The following is a 16,989-nucleotide window of genomic DNA, read 5'->3' as shown; positions in this document are numbered from 1 at the left end:
AAATGAGGAACCACCATGAACCAAAAGTTTACCAAAGGGCAGCAAGTAAAACCCACTTCACTTTTTATGGGTGTGCATTATTGGTCCAAATGATTTATTTTATTTATTATTAATTTACTAAAAACATCCAAAGTTCAATCATTGGTGGAAAGGTACCCCAGCAAAGAAAAAATAATAATAATAATTTTATCCATGGCACTGGCCCTGACTAAGTGGCTGATTTTCATGCATTTTTCAATAACATATATATTTAGCTGCTAGTTCTGGTAATGAGCAAAGTACTAGTAAATGTTTATGTACAATAAAAGCACTGGACTAAGCTCAGGTGTTGCAAAATTTGGAAAATCCAATTTTTTTGTTTAAAAAGTATCATTAGTAATAGTATATTAGATGATAAACATCAAATTTATAACTTAGTTTGATCTCCTACAATATTCTGATAATATGCACTTAAACACAATTTTTCACTTTGTGTTACATCATAAAAAGGCCACAACTTACAGCTGCCCATGCCCTGGCTTTCTTCAGGCATGGTTTTCCAAGTGCCTGTGTAACAGCTCTAAAATAGCATAGCATGTTCTAATAGTGGTTGGCGTGATTCTCCTCCCATTTGTTAAGTATCTTCCCACCTGCCACCACTATTAACTAGCCTAGGACAAGCCATAGACCCCAGCTGTCTGCAGTCAAACCAGTACTCTCAGCTACATCTCCTCTGGCACCAATATATAGACTACAAACACACACTTCCCCTCTCCCTCTGACAGATGTAGGCCATTTCCTTCAGAGACATCCCATCAAGACAGCTATAGTTCTTTCTTCTTAAATTATATAATATTTAACTCTTAGATTCAGTTTAGGTCATGTAAAATTCCATCACCTCTTGCATCTAAGTGCTCTCTAACACCCGTTATCTCGGGGGGTGGGGGGGTGGGGGGGGTGTACAGAGAGAAATCAAGTCATTTTTATCTGAAAAGATTGATGACAAACCAGTCCCTTCTCTGCCATGCTGTTACAGGTTATACACCTGCATATGATAATTAGGAGTCTTGAGTAAAACTTCAGGTTATTTTGATGCACATCAATACCAAATTCTCATATTTTCAGGTATGTTTTAAAAGTCTTTTTAAGGAAAAAAGCCAAAGGTCTAATATCAGAAAAAGAAAACTGGTCTGAATTTATAGTTAGAATATAACTTACCATTTATGTTCAATCATAATTTGGACATAATCTTTAAAAATAGGTTAGAACTTCATAAAATCAGTCCAAAGTCCCATAGAAATCATATATACCTTCAGGTTGCTTATAACAAAAATACGTTCAGAACGCCAATCATTTGTCTACATAACATTTGACAGACTCAAGATCAAACTCAAACCTATCTTCATATTGCAAACAGCAAAGCAACTGCCAACTATGCAGTGGCTCCCAATACTCTATTCACTGCCTTTGTTGACTGAATACAACACTGCAGGATATACCTTCAGTTCTTCTTTGATGACCAACCCCAAAAGGTAAATGTCAGCTCAAGTTTCCTATTGTGTGACATACATGTGTAAAAGAAGTGGCACACTAGCGGGTTAAAGACAGGGATTAAATATTTTAGAGAGTCAATGTTTGCAGAATAAACTTCCTTATGTTGCTTCTAATTACAATTGTTCACAGCCTTAAAAAGCCAAAGGTATTTTTTGTTCTTTTTTCATATCAGTCTCAATTCCTGACCTGACAGAAGAAATTGATGCAGCAATATCCTTGTTTTTTCTGATATTACTTCAGACATTATTAAAATAAAAAATAAAATGATTCCAACCATCCTAGATAAACTAAAATATATATCAAGATGTATAAGAAAAATATTTACTGATTTAGGTTTATTCTAGCAAGTAATCACGAAAAACATTAACGTTAGTACTAGTATGTATAGTTTCATATTTAAAAAAATTGTTAATAATCTTTGTTAAATAACGTACAGCATTCGTTATGAGATATACCTCTTAGGTAGAGCAATGGCAAATTGTGTTATTTGTGCGAAACGTCTTTGCCTTTTAGAGACGATGTATATAATTTTGGTCACAGTCGATTTCAAGCTCAAGTTGTAGCAAGATGAAACAGGAACAATAAAACATGGAAATCGAGAATAAGCCCTAACAGCACTATCTACGACGAAATAATATGATGTCTGAAGTAAAAAGACATGAGGTATTGATTCGACACACTTGCACAATGACACTGACAGTATCCGCTCAACGCGAGTACGTGTTCGTCATGCATGGTAAAGTAAGGCATAAAAGTTTAAGTCCTAGGCATTTTTCGGACTAATCTGTGATAACTGAAACTACAAGACATTAAACTTACCTTATGTAGTACATATAGTTCACAGTGGCTTCAACTCAAATGTAAACTATAACATTATCTCGGAAGTTTTTATCCTTCGACTTCAAAAGATTGGCCGCCATTTTTAGAAGTCACGTGATCACTAAGGACTCCAAATCGAAATCGAGGCTAAAAGGGAATTCCATGGAAAAACCCAATGGTCTTGCCCGAGGTTAAATACAAGTAAATTGATATATAAAATGATGCTGTACCAGCTTTCAAGAATATCGGTCACCTCAAGTATAAACTGGTGCTTACAGTATAAACTTGAAGCTTGTTTTAATTAAAAAAGGATTCCACTAAAATTGCCTGCGAGAGCGATTGCTCTAACAAATGTTGGGTAATGAAAATAATAATAAAGCTGCAGTAGATTAGAACCTCATCAAACATCTGTTGAAATTACCATCAGGTGTATTTATCCTAGCACCCACATGATTGGAACACAAAATTTCCAAATTGTAAAGTCAAACATTATGATTATATGGGATAAAATACACAGACAAATGCACATTCACAGAAAAGCTTCTTTTATTCACATCTTGTGACATTTTGACATGAAATTTTGAGTGGGCCTTTATAATCAGAACCAAAATATAACAAAAGTGCACTAAAAGGTAACAATGTCAGAAAAAACAATAAATACAATCTTTTGCCCTTCAAATAATTTAAACCATTAAATATTTTTAAAGAAACTTAAAATTTAGTTGTCATATTGACTTTCAGATAAACAACAGGTTTACAAAACAACTTATTATGTCAATTAATTTGAAGCTATTATGGCATAAAATCAACTTAAAATTACTTGTTTCATTACCCTTAATTACTTCCCCCAAAGGCAATGAATTAAACATTCAAATTATATCTACTGGTTTATGCTTATATGCCTCCCCTCCCTCTAGCAATGACTGCTCAATGTCTTATGTAAGACAAATAAATAGTAAACTAATGGTTTCAAGTCAGTCAAGTAAATTTCATGGCAATCCATCACCATACTACATCTAATTATGAAAATATCACTTTTATTAAAACCTTTTATTACTGATACTGCAAAATATAGTAGTTTCTTGCAGACCCCCTTATATAATAGTTATACGTCTTCTAGTATGGATATCCTACATCTATAAGCACAATACATTTCACACACACTTTCTAATTAATTAAAAAAGAATTTGACAAAAAAAAAAAAAAAACTTAAATGACTGAAAATGACAATGACAATAAACACTACATCAACCGAACTAAGTAAGAGATGAAATATGCAAATCCTAAAATTTAATCTAATTTTTCACAAAAAAATAAATAATTAAATGAAAATTGAAAAAAAATAAATAAAATCAAACCCTAACAAACAGTGTAAAATATAGTTACAAGATTCAATTCTTATTAGTATCACATCAGAAAAATATAGATCATTTGACTCTGGATTTGTACATTTAGGTATTATACATATGTCAAGCACTCTTAATAATAATCAATATAATATTTTTAAATCTACCCTTAAGCTATTTTGAGATTCCTACAAGGAAAAAAAAAACATTACATATAAATTTTTTCTTTTTGTACTCACTACATCACAAAGTGCATCACAGCACGTCAACTCCATTTGTAATCTAAGGCACAACTTGTAACAACAATGTCACATTTTACAACAAAACATCTCAAGGTGCTCAGCCGTGTGCAAGATGTAAAGATTCTCGAAATCCCAGCACATAAGTCAAGAGAGTGTCTACCAATGCTGCACTGCAGCATATTTGGATTTCATCATGCTCCATTGGCGATGTGGTCACAGCTCATGTTCTTTTGATAACTGACAATGTCATTACAAATTTTATTCACAAAGTAGATTCATACAGACCACATAAAAGCTTTTTTTTACGCTGAACATCACTATACCACACAAAATGGAAAATGACTATTTATGTATATAGGCATAGGCACTCGGTAATACTTATTTACAACTAAACTGGATGCAAGTGTTCTTTGGTGAGGTGTCACTTTTTTATGCCAAATAACACACATCTACTACTTCTACTGCAATTTTGGCAAAGTAATAAAATCAAATTTATTATAAGGCCTTTTTTTTCTTTAATACAACAACAAATTAAACCTCACTGTTTTGGGTGTAAGCTGTATATACAGAACATATCTCTTGGAAATTAAGTTATGAGAAATGTCATGGTAACAGGTTGCATAATTGTTGTTCTAGTTTGCCTTACAAAGCTGACCAGTACTTGCTGCTCATACATGTCTAATTCCATCAACAAAGCTCAGACTACAGAAGGGACCTCTTAACCAACTTTAAACTTCTTTGCTGCATGTCCATCTCCAGAACCAGCTGAAGTGACAGGTACCACCACTATGGTCTTGGTTCCTGAAGCACCTGTCCCTGATGTCAGTACTGTCACTGTGGTATTAGCTGTGCTGGTGCTGCCCCCAGTGGCAGGTGTAGTGGCCAGCCCTGTGGCAGGAGTAGTGGCCAGTCCCTTGGCAGGGGTAGTGGTCAGTCCCGTGGTTGCTGGGGTCACTGTGATAGTAGGCAGGGATTTCAGAGTAGATGACGAGGATGTGTTGGTAGTTGTGGCTGCTTTGCTACTCAGGTTCTCCAGAGTACCAAGAGTGATGGCTCCACCAAGATCAATAAACTAAAATTATTCAATGAAGCATCTTCATAAATAAATGACAAAGGAGCTTCTCAACAATAACTAACACAGAGTAAAAGAACATAGATTTATTTTACTGAATGATAACACTTTGAGCCTCTTTGTAAGGTTCAACCCAAAGCTGGCTGACACTGAAGGTGGAGGTCAATCATCTCAGCATCTAAGCTTCAGGTAGAACCTAACCAAGACTGAAGCACAAAGTTTATAACTGCTTTGTTAAGTGATCACAAACTTTTGAGATAACTGAAAATAATTAAGACACATGGACAACTAATTGGTGAAGGACCTATCTCATGTAGTGGAGATCAAAGAAGGAGAAGACTGATCCAATTAAAAGGTCAACTCACTAAAATAAATGACTGCATGATACTGACTCATGACCATTCAGCGAGCTACAAAATGTGTAGCCACGTAATAAGTTAAAGTATACATTTAGTGTTTCAACGTTACAAATGTTTTACCATTATCTGCATCACTCACCTCTCCCATCACAGCAATGGGAGACTCCCCAGTAGCAGCAGCCACTTTGTGCTCTACCAGGTAGAACATGTATTCATCATACAGCAAACGGATGAGATGGAATGAGCCAAAGCTTGCAGCACTTCTCAGAGTCAAATCCCGTATAACCATTGAGCTTAAACAGAAATGAGTGCTTGTCATTAACTTTAATTCAAAACAAAAAGGTAAAAATAATCAGCTACCATAGATTTTCATCATTTACTTAAATGTTGCTAAAATCTTTAACTATTTTTACCATCATGTTTTTTACTGTATGTACCAAGTATTTATCATATCACTATGCCTGATGAAAATACAAGACAAAAATAGCATCTGTATCACTGGCATAGATCATATTTGGTTCATGTCATGTAAAAGAGCCATTTAAGCATTGAGATTTTATCAATAGTGTACACACATATGTAAAAAGAATCTCACCTGTAAAAAGACCATTTCAATAAGAACTGTCTTGCTGCCTTTGGGAAATTCTCGGTGCCTTCATGTGGCTTCAGTACTTTGTTGACTACCCCTTCCAGCCACACAGACCACTGTTCTAGAGTGTTCTGCTGCTGCAAAGTTTTCTTGAAATCCTGCTCCAACTGTGTCACTACTGCATCATCACATTGGCACACCCAGGAAGCTTGCTCCTTTAAAAAAAATATTTTACCATGAACCTACTATAGCAATGGTTTGCTTAAACTTAATTGATGAAATAAGTAATAATTAAGATATTCTAAGCCCTTTCAACACTTTATTGCTTTAGATAACAAGGTAAAGGCAAGTAAATCTACCTGTACGTTTGCAAAGTCCACCCTGTTAAGGTCACTTAACATTTGGTTTATCTGGGACGTGTTCTGTAGGACGGCGCGAGCAGCCTGGGCCAGGTGATTTAATGAAGTGTATCTCCTCAATGTCTGGGCAAAAGCCGTGACTGCTCCAACCTAGGTATTATACCAGTTACAGTATAATCTTTAAGTCTGAAGTCATTTACACTTTGCAGTGCATATGTATATCATTTTATTCTTAACAATAGACTATACACTTGCATTTCGGTATATAAAAATGGGAAGGAAGATTCATGTCCAAGTTTTTATAACAAACCAATAGTAAGTTAAATTTTTTAAAAAATGATAAATCACAGTGTAAATTGGTGTATACCTTTGCTTTAACCATTTCCTCAGGTACTCCCTGCATGGAACTCTTTAGCCAACCCTCTAAACTTTTGGCAAAATTACGGATGGCCTGAGTCAAAGAACCTGAATAAAAACGTGTTATATCAAAACACAGAAATCAATATATTCATGAGATATTAATGTTATGATGTATATCGAGAGATACATTTTACAGAATTGCAATACTGGTCTTGTTTTTTGTTTACCTGGTATGGGCCTTAAAACATCGGGTATAAGTACTTCCACAAGTGCCTGGTAAAAGCAATAGTCTGATCTCCTGACCCACTTTTGAACTGGCTCAAATCTGCACAGAGAATAAAGCCTCTCTTTGGGGAGCCTTCGCTCAATATCACTTTCCGCACTAAAATAAAATCATTATAATTTTTTAATTTATCTCATTATGATAAAAAATCTAGGTTTAAAAAGTTTCATTTTAAGTAAATATAAATCATAATCAAAACTACTCATCTAGAGTACATTTTATTCTATAATAAATTATATCCAAAGCAAGTCTTACGTGGGGAGATCTGTTGGGTTTCTCCAAAATGACTTCCAAAGTGCTTCAAAGAGTGAAAACTGTAGATTCACAACCACATCAAGCATTGCCTATTTAAAAAAAATGGTATCCTCATTATTATCATCATTTTTTATCTTTCATTTAATTTATTTTTTATTTTTGAAACGGACATGAGCTAATGTGGACAAAACAACAAGAATAGGTATAATAAAACAGTTTACTCAGCAGAATGACAGTTTCAGATGTTCATTTACTGTATATCACAACAAAACTTACCTCACAATGCTCTTTATATAGTCTTTCAAAACTACGAATATGTTCCTTTGTTAGCCCTTCTGGCAAAACATTTCCTTCCTGAACATCTCCAAAGTTTGGAATGGCCCCTGAAGCATCCCCAAGGAACTGCTGATGTTGTTGCTGTTGGGAATCTGATCCTTGAGAATTCTGATCCCGTGAAGTATCAATATCTTTACCATCAATACCTGTCGTTGCTGACTTAAAGCTGTTGATAAAAAACACATACACATATATGTGGTAAATATGTAAACATACATTCCACATAAAAATATTATTATTATTTATGCCCCACTGATCATGACAAGATTAAAAATGTATTGAAATTTGAAAGTGAAATTAAAAAACTGACCAAATGCCACGATATGGTTTCAAACAGCATAGCTTAAAAAATACAATAGAGCATTGTTTTATATTAATCAAAATTTATATTTTTACACAAATTTTCTTCTTTTTCCTTTGCTATATATATAATAATTAGTTTTGGCCAATTTTGGCATTGAATAATGGTGGAATTGTGTGAGGAACATTAATTCCCTGAACATCACTTCTTTTTACAACTGGAAGAGACAGATAAGTAGCTCAAGTGTACAACCAGAAATTTGAAGGTGCAGTTTTATAGCTCTTTTATGGCTGATCAACTGATTAACTTGGGTTATTCCTAGGCACACTGACCTTATTTGAGTCATATTAGAAACAAGCAAAAGTTGTTTTTATGTATTAAAGTGAATGCACCCTCTATTTATAAGTTTATATGTAACTTTAAGTTACATATGAAGAGAGAAGACTTGCTTACCGTTTCCCCTGATTCACTGGTTGTTGCCTCATGGCCATAGTCTGGTCATCTGTGAATTGGTTCAATGGAGAGGTGGGCTTGATTCTGATGCCATAGTAATGGTACTTTGAATTACCCCTAAAATACAAGTATATATATATATATATATATATATATATGCATCTTTCAATAAAATATCCTATTAGCTTTTACTAATATAATCAAGGATCACTATTTTCTTTAAATCTATTTATAACATTTCATTAAATCATTCACAATTATTGTATAATATTTCAGAAAAAGAAATACTAATGATGTTAGTAGATGTTTTCTTGTTGATTTCAAGTTGGACTCCATGCAAACTTTTGATTGTAAAAATTGCACCAATTGAATTGTTCAATTTCTGTTGCTATTTTGTATTTACCTGGTTCCTAAGCGTCTTGTTCTCAAACCTAGAAACACTGAGCGAATCAGCTTTCCAAAGGAAGCTGGATTCATGGGGTCCAACTTACTCTCTGTACAGTGATGCATATAATGACTATACAGTGTAGATCGTGGAAGGCTCACCCCCTCAGCAGTTTCATAATTATCAATCAGCCACTGAACCTAGAGTGAGGACACACAAAAGCAAACCAGTTAGGGTCAGACAGAGAGAAAAGGCAGTACATAGAGACCAAATTACTAATACCTGGTGCCCAGTCTCCTGGTGCGTAAACCCAAGAACACAGAGCGTATAAGCTTCCCAAAAGATGCAGCATTAACAGGATCCTGGGAGGTTTCACTACAGTGGCGCATGTACAGGTTGAAAATGGTGGCACGGGGAAGGCTTACTCCTTCACATGTTTCATAATTGTCAATTAACCACTGCACCTGAATTCAATAACAAGAGCCCCATATTTACATCTATCATAGATGCTGTCAGAACATTTTGTTATAGTCTCTCTGCTCCTCTGCAGTCATAAATGACCCTTTTTCTCTCAGCTAGGAATAAAGCCACCAATTTCTTTAAAAAATCTAAGTGCCCATATTGACAGCAACTGTTCCTGGCATGGGACCTTGCTAATTCTGACAATGCTGGTCTGTTTTGAAACTTCTCAAGAAAAACTAAGAGAGTTATACACAATACAAGCAAGCATATGTACAACATTCATCATGCTAAATTCATTATATTACATCTAGGATAGTCCACCTGACTGGAGTGCCATAACAAATTTGTGCTTCTGGTACATGGTAAAAAATGCCTCACTAGAATCAACCTTTAACAGACTTGCTCAAATGCAAGTAGCATAATTGATAAAAAAAAGACAGAGATACACTGAAAATAATTGAAAGCTAGATAATCTCATAAGTATCTTTTTACCCCTTTGGCCTCCTTTGCATTTCCACTGAAAGCATCCTTCAGCTGAAGCTGAAAAGATGGACCATGTTATGCTTCTTTTCAATAACATCTAAATAGGTAATCTTTCAGATGAGACCCTAACTTATTTATAACCATGGATTAAGACCATTGTTGATAATCAATCCTAGACATTTGTAATCCCAGCTAATAACAGAGTAGGCAGTTGCTGCTGCACAGAAAAAATAAAAACTATAAATTCTTTTCAAGTCTGAAGCAAACTTACTTAGTTCCCACATACTTGAAATTCATTAAAACACAAGCTTTTCTTTATTTTATTTTCAGACACATTAGGGGACAAGAAACCCCAAACTTTGCTTTTCTTAACTATTTTTATGTTCCACAGTTGTTAATTAAGAAACAGACATGTAATTATAACATATGTTATTATTTACTTTATCTACAATCTGTAAAATTATTATATGTTTGTTAACTTGAACACAAATAGGTGGTTTAGTTTGGAGTACTTACTGTTGCTGGGGATGCCCTGGTAGTGTGTGTGAGGGGATGTCCTTCTCCATCCATAGCACCTCCTTGGACCAAATAAGTCCCCCCTTGATGTGTAATAAACTGTCCTTGCATGCCTGGTGGTAGACCTCCAACTTGAGACAACTACAAAATGAATTGAAATTGAAGAACAAATGATTTTCAATTTTCCACACTTTGATAAATCATTTATATATATGTATCACAGGACAAATGTGTATTCAAGCCAGTCACTGACTTGCCAACATTGATATATACTAGGACAGAGGCCAATTGGGATCTGACCTTAGACAATACCTGATTATATGAGAACAGCTACTGATATGGATTCTTCAGCTTGTTAAAATATTAAATGAATCTGAATAAACACCTGTCCTGTGACAAACCCATACAACTTACAATAAAATATATAAAATTAGACAGTGCTTATATCAAAATTACCTGTGCTCCAGAAACTGTCTGGTAATATGCTCCAGAAACAGGAGTATACATATTGGCTTGGCTGTAGTCATAAGTTTGTCTGTAAAAAAACATACAGTTAGTATCTTTTATATAAAGTTGCAGCCACATTTTGAGCACATGAACTGGATTGGGATAAAAATTAAAGAAGGTAGAGAAAAGCAAACAGACAACACCATAACAGCAGATAACAATAATGCCTCATGTGCTCAGAATGTGAACAAGTGGATAACTTTGCAGATTAATTCTCAATGTTCTTTGCAGCTGTATTTTCAGTGTTCTTTTTGGTATAATACACAGCCATAAATTTTTCAGTATAATTTTGCCCATTTAAACTCAATCTGCAAGGTTATCTTCATAGAATTAGAGGCAGGCCACAATTATTCATATAATGCATGTTATTAATCAAACCCATTTAAAATAAATTAGGGGAAAAACATCTAAAATTCAAAGTGGACCTAGGTACAAAGAGAGGGAATTTCTTAAAATATTAAATTGTAGTTCTGATCTATTTACTTTGATAATACCTAGGTACACTTTAAAATCTACAAGTAGCGACAATTGAAAGCATTTCAAATATTATTATTATGGATTGTTACTGATTAATAATTGCTACAAATACTAGTAACACAACATGCCCAACCACCACAAGCCACCAGAGGAGAAAAAAGGGATACAAAAGCAAGCATCATAAGGTCATCACATCAACTCTGGGTACACCTAGCCTTGTTAGTGGGTTAGAACCTACATCTGTCCATTGGAAGCAGCGTAGAGAGCAGGATCAGTGCTGTCTACGTACTGAACATGAGCTGGATATACTGCCTGTGTGCCCTGTAACGCCAAACTCTCAGGATTGTGGTTCTGCTCTGCTCCTTCTGAAGTCACTGCTAAACAGAGATAATAGTTTAACATTCTTAACTGTAACACAATTATAGTCATTCTGGTGATTGATCTTGCTTTATTTTTCTTTTAACAAAGTGATTATTTTTTTCTTTTACTAAAATGATATTATTGCCAATTTTTTCCTTTACAGACATCAAACATTTTTTGATATAGTATAGATAGAATACTGACTTGTCACAATAAACTGCTGTCCAGCATGTGGCTGAATAATGGTTTGCACAGGAGGTTTCTGTTGATTTTGCTGTCCTTGCTGCCCGTTGTTTGTGCTCTATAACAAGAAGGCATAGACTTATGAATTATCAATTTATGTAAGTCTCATCTTCTTATTTCAGAAAATTGGCATTAAGTTAATTAAAACTTAGTCACCGCTTTTACTAGGAAGTCAGTTTAAACTTTATCCACATTTTAACATTCCCACTTCAATTTTAAAGTCAACACAAGTTTTAAGGCAGTAAGTCAAAGTGGTTCTAATCAAACCTGCAACTAGTATATAACATTTACAGAATTCCTTCCCATACTTACATTGGGCATTCTCACCTGCTGGACATTATTGCCCAATGCCTGCATATTTGTCACTGTGAAGGCTTGTGTGGCCATCACCACACACAGGAGAAAGTGGTACTAAAAGGTAAAACAATGTATTTTTAAATATATACATGAAAAGTTAACATACACAAACTAAAAATGACCTATTCTATATTGGTTTACTTCAACACTGCTGCACTTATTTTTCTCACGAAGAAGGCTTTTTGCAAACCAGAGATTCATGGCCAATCTTGATAACATCTTGCCTCAAACTACCCTTGACTGAATGGCCGTGTCCCCTTTATTTGGGAAGCTGGTGAAACTAGTGGCACACCCCTGAGCTATATTAGGTAGGTCAATAAATTCAAAATAAATTGACATCTTAGATACCTGAGTCACCTCTGATTGGCATATTGGATATTATACATGCTTATGAATAAGATAATTTAACATATCACCCTGTCCTATGAAGAAAAATTATGCAGACCTGATGACCAAAGGGTATTTCAGAAATCTGTATGGTTTATATAGTAGTGAACTCTAGCTACATATGACATGTGAAATATCTGGCTGAACAGTTCAATCATACTATATGAAATTTTCAAACTTCTATGCCAGTAAATTGCAGCTCCAAGTTAACATGATATACTTTAAAAAATGATTCTTCAACAGCAGTATCTGCTACCAATACAAACCCTCTCCACTAGTTGATGGCTTCATTTCTTAAGTTAGCAATCAAATTTTCATCTCATCTATGCTTACCCTCTTACCTCAATGCCAGATCAATAAATATCTATATATCTGAACCAGGTTGTGATTACCAAACTTCCAATATCAATAACAAGTTCAGAACATCATTGTACAGTAATGATCTTAGTTAAAGTTTCACCAATGAAAACCTACCCATCCTTCCTGAAGGAACACACACACAAAAGTGCCTAGTTGCCTTCTCTTCCCCAATACCTTTTTATTTCAAAGTGCAATCTTGTTGGCTAAGTAAATGTTTAAAGTCTACCCAATCTACAGTGTAGGTATATGAATTAATATGTTCAAAGTAAAAAAGCCACAGAATTCAGTTATCAACATGGGAACAAAAGTTTGCAATAAATTTACTTGATATGCATGTTTAACAAACCCAGAGTAACATAGAAGTAACTTGGCAACCAATGTGTACATAACAGTTGCCCAGACGATAAGGATAGTCTCTTGTTTGCTCATGCCAACTTGGCTTTGTGTCCACAAGAACACCATGTTCACATTTTCATATAAATTGTCATCCTATAATGTGCTAATTAGTCCTATGTTCATCCATTTTCATATTACCTTACAATATACTTGTTCACTAAAAAGTTAATGAGCAGTATTATTTATGTATCATTTGATTAGCATGCTCTTGTTGCCTTAGTAACTTCACATAAACTAACAAGCCCCAAACTGAAAAGATAATGATTCATCCACAGGTGTCAGCTTAAAAGTCTATTTGGTTATAGGTTGCTAGGCAAACAGAAAATTAATGACAGAAATTTCCATAATAAGAAGTTCTAAAGGTCACACAAGTTTTCATTAGCGTTCATTTGCGCTATACATCAATATGAGTAACTTATACAATTTTATCCACATTACTTTTAGATTTTATTGTCATGCAAGAAAAGAGGACAAAAGAAAAAAAACATCAAACCAAAGTTTTTGTACATTCCTTTCCTAGGTACTGATGAGTTTGCAAAAATGAATGTCAAATAATGAAAAACACAATAAAACATATTTTAAAACTATGTTGTGATACAGCACATATCATCTCTTTTCAAACTTAAAAAAGTATAACGTTTTTGAATGTTTGACTTGTTTCCTTCTGAAACTTTCATCAGGGCTACAATTACCAGCAAGTACTATGACGAGAAGGTTGTGTTCTTATCAAGTCTTTAGCCCATCATCATATTTATATTGGTGAAATGCTCCCGATTCAAACAGAGCATGCATAAGGAATGTGGTGGACAACCTCTATATATAAAGAATTCACTGAATCCATTTGAATGCCTTTCAAAGGTAAGAAAGAACTTTATAGAAGCAATTTATTTTTTAACCATTTACAAAGAATACTTAAGTATTGCAAGAAGAATTGAAAAATCTTTGAAATTTGATTTTCAATCAACTTTGGTGTGCTGGATACAATGACAAAATAACTTGCACAGGTTTACACCCCGACTTGAGAACCCTGTGCACAGAACAGGATCTAGGAACCAATCCAAAATTTTTGACCTGACAGTGATACTATTAGCTCAAATAAGGTCATACTGATTTCAAAATAATAATTAATAAAATGATAGGGTGGTGCTGCTGAGCCAACAGATCTTATTGTCATTGATTCCCTTTTCTGAACACTTTCATGACTTAAATGCTAATGATAAAAAGTTCCTGAAAGCAACTGTAATCTTTTCCCAATCAAGGAAAGTAATTTAGGGCAAGGTTGACAATTATACTTGTAAAAAGTGTATCTTTTAACACAATAGTGAACAAGATTATACCATGACAGACATGGATAAATAAATTTATAGTATGTCATTAAGAAAGAGTAGTACAATGTTGTGAGGGGTGCTAAAGAATTAGATAAGTTCAAATGTTTAAATTAAATTAAAGTCAATGAGATTAAAGAATAAGACCTGAAAATACTTTGAATGACTGTACATTAACAATCATGGTTTTAGAAAAAGGTATCCTCTTCTTGCTTAGAATTAATGTGCCAGTAAGTGCTGAAGTTGGCACACTTTCTGTGAAACAGTGGACTTTCTGATACCAAGGTGGGTCATTACCAAAAAATAACAATGTCATCAAGCATGAACATTTACTACAGTTATCATTCTTTTCATTCCACTTTCTATCCTGTACGACAAAATATATTACCTAAGCAATAACAAAAACATTTATTGCTGTGATTAAAAATGTATATCATTATTTATTATTTGACCAGTTACATTTGTTAGTACTATATAATAATGCACGTGAAATTCATCTGCTTCTTTAAAAGAACTATGCGATGGGTCACTAAAAATATTCACTGATGAGTCATATGTGGTTTTGAACTTCCAATCAACGAGTTTCTTTAACAACACAGTAATTACTGGTCGATTTAAGACATCAGATTTTTATAAAACTTCAAATGTCTTCACTCATATTACATGTCATCTCAATTTAAGGAGCTAAAACTGAAAACTATTCTGATGTGATGTCCCCACTTTTCGAGAATACCGATGCATGTCTGATTCAGTTCTGTTTCTAAACCCAAGGCTCGTTAAAATCTTAATTTCAGACATTTTGTACGCCATTTTCAACCGCTTTGATGCAGAAACACTTGTGTGATCCTTTGCAAATTCATCCCCTTTCCCTAAAACGGTTAATATCTCCCAATACCAATGAAATACAACTAAAATATCTAGCACACGATATCACACAGGGTAAGATCTAAAATGGAAAGGAAAATCACCTTAGACTTGTTGGCGGGTAACAGTCGTCACAGCTACGGTGGCTATGGCGTTTATTCCTACGGCAACTGTTGCCAGACGCTTTGCCTAGTCACTTCTAATGTATTAAGACGCTGCTAAGAAAATTTATCTTAAAATTATGTCTTATATCTTCACAAAAAGATACACCTATCACATTTCTTTTATGATATGGTTATTTTTATATTAGTATTAAGATATTTGTTACATTTACGATCTATATACTCATTTAATATAAAAAAATAGTCCAAGTGAATGAAATTTTTTCAAACATTCGCTGCACTGCGACTCAGACGCCATCTTGCTCATGGAAGACTGACGTCACTATTATCAGTTGACTCTAAAATGCGAATTTAGAAAATAAGTTTTTAATATAGGTTGTCTAATATACCTGTGTTATTGGCTCTTGTTTTCCCTTTGAAATATAACTGATATTTTAGCCGCTTGCCTCAGTAATGCCTTTCCAAGTAGATCCACCTATCACGTGCTCGCCGGTGTTTCGAGGCCTCTGAAGGGAGATTAGGATAGGGGCAACATGAGGACACGGAATGAAACAACGACAAATTAGTTCATTTCAGTTTTTCCAATTGGAATGATACTCTTACGAATGCATTTATTACTAATATATTATCTTTTATCACGCCTTGAGTTGTTAATATTAGTTTGGTCTAATTTTTAGGTCATGATTTATTAGATTTACCAGTAGTTGCAGCAGTAGTCTACGGTTGAACATATTTGTCGTTTCACATTAGGTATAACAGTAGACTACAACTAGCAATAAAACGTTTCTAAGCCTTATGTGACTTACAAAAATTCAATGTTTAAACATGCCTTTACTCTAGCATGCTAATTATATTTTGTGAAATATTCCAAATGCGTTGTAGAGGGATTTTAATAGCAGTTTTCTCTACTGCCATTTGCCTACTTCAGTCAATTATGGTAATTACATAATTGAAACTTTTTGACATTTCTGCCATTTTAGCCTCTTTGCGTGAAAAAAAGTGCACTTAAATATTTTAAATATTGAAAATTTATAAAATGGAAATTTATCACAAAATCTGCATAGTTTTTTTGGAAAAATTATTGCTTATTTGAAGAAAAACACTGAAATGAGATTAGTTCTAAATGGGGAATTGATTTAAAAAGTTTGCCAATGTACAATTAATGTATTTTTAAAATATGAGACAGAGTTGACAATTAGCTCAAAAAAATTTCTGAAGACAAAAATAGTTTAAAAGGGTAGTTAATGGTAACAAGACTTCTTTATTTTCAAAATATTTGTCTTGGTCATAGCCCTAGAAAAGGATGCCATATTGTAAAAAAAATAGTTATCACAGGTTTAAATCCAAAAATTTACAAGAGGCCCAAACCAGGTTGATAAGATCAATATCGTGAGATAAAAAATAATATACAACATGAATGTCTCCATCCAAAAATCTC

At 34.0% G+C, this 16,989-nt stretch overlaps 2 protein-coding genes across 7 annotated transcripts in view; both read right to left on the bottom strand.

The window, feature by feature from the left end:
• LOC106174883 (uncharacterized) overlaps window positions 1–2,497 on the bottom strand; it is a 59,026-nt gene extending 56,529 nt beyond the window's left edge. For 2 of the 6 annotated variants that reach the window (XM_086998758.1, XM_086998761.1), the window contains exon 1: window positions 502–861. In XM_086998758.1, the coding sequence (XP_086854884.1) occupies window positions 502–576 (75 nt within the window). In that variant the 5' untranslated portion in view covers window positions 577–861. Of the gene's footprint in view, window positions 1–501; window positions 865–2,352 lie in introns of those variants that run through there. The other 4 variants (XM_086998763.1, XM_086998765.1, XM_086998768.1 and 1 more) reach the window with 4 other exon arrangements.
• Window positions 2,498–2,880: 383 nt separating this feature from the next.
• LOC106174866 (transcription factor RFX3) lies at window positions 2,881–15,961 on the bottom strand. The gene is made up of 17 exons (XM_086998772.1): window positions 15,941–15,961; window positions 12,068–12,151; window positions 11,702–11,798; window positions 11,376–11,514; window positions 10,610–10,688; window positions 10,154–10,294; window positions 9,647–9,694; window positions 8,711–8,892; window positions 8,308–8,424; window positions 7,494–7,719; window positions 7,218–7,306; window positions 6,907–7,061; window positions 6,687–6,784; window positions 6,320–6,469; window positions 5,967–6,175; window positions 5,511–5,664; window positions 2,881–5,012 (listed from the first exon to the last, which is right to left on the bottom strand). The coding sequence occupies exons 2-17, from the start codon at window positions 12,125–12,127 to the stop codon at window positions 4,659–4,661; spliced, it is 2,298 nt and encodes a 765-aa protein (XP_086854898.1). The 5' UTR covers window positions 12,128–12,151; window positions 15,941–15,961; the 3' UTR covers window positions 2,881–4,658.
• Window positions 15,962–16,989: the final 1,028 nt, after the last annotated feature.

Source organism: Lingula anatina, chromosome 1 (genome assembly GCF_051362555.1).
Source record: "Lingula anatina isolate TDL-2025a chromosome 1, LinAna3.0, whole genome shotgun sequence".
Lineage (NCBI taxonomy): Eukaryota > Metazoa > Brachiopoda > Lingulata > Lingulida > Lingulidae > Lingula > Lingula anatina.
Note: the sequence above shows the minus strand (reverse complement) of the source record. Positions and strands in the feature narration are given on the sequence as shown.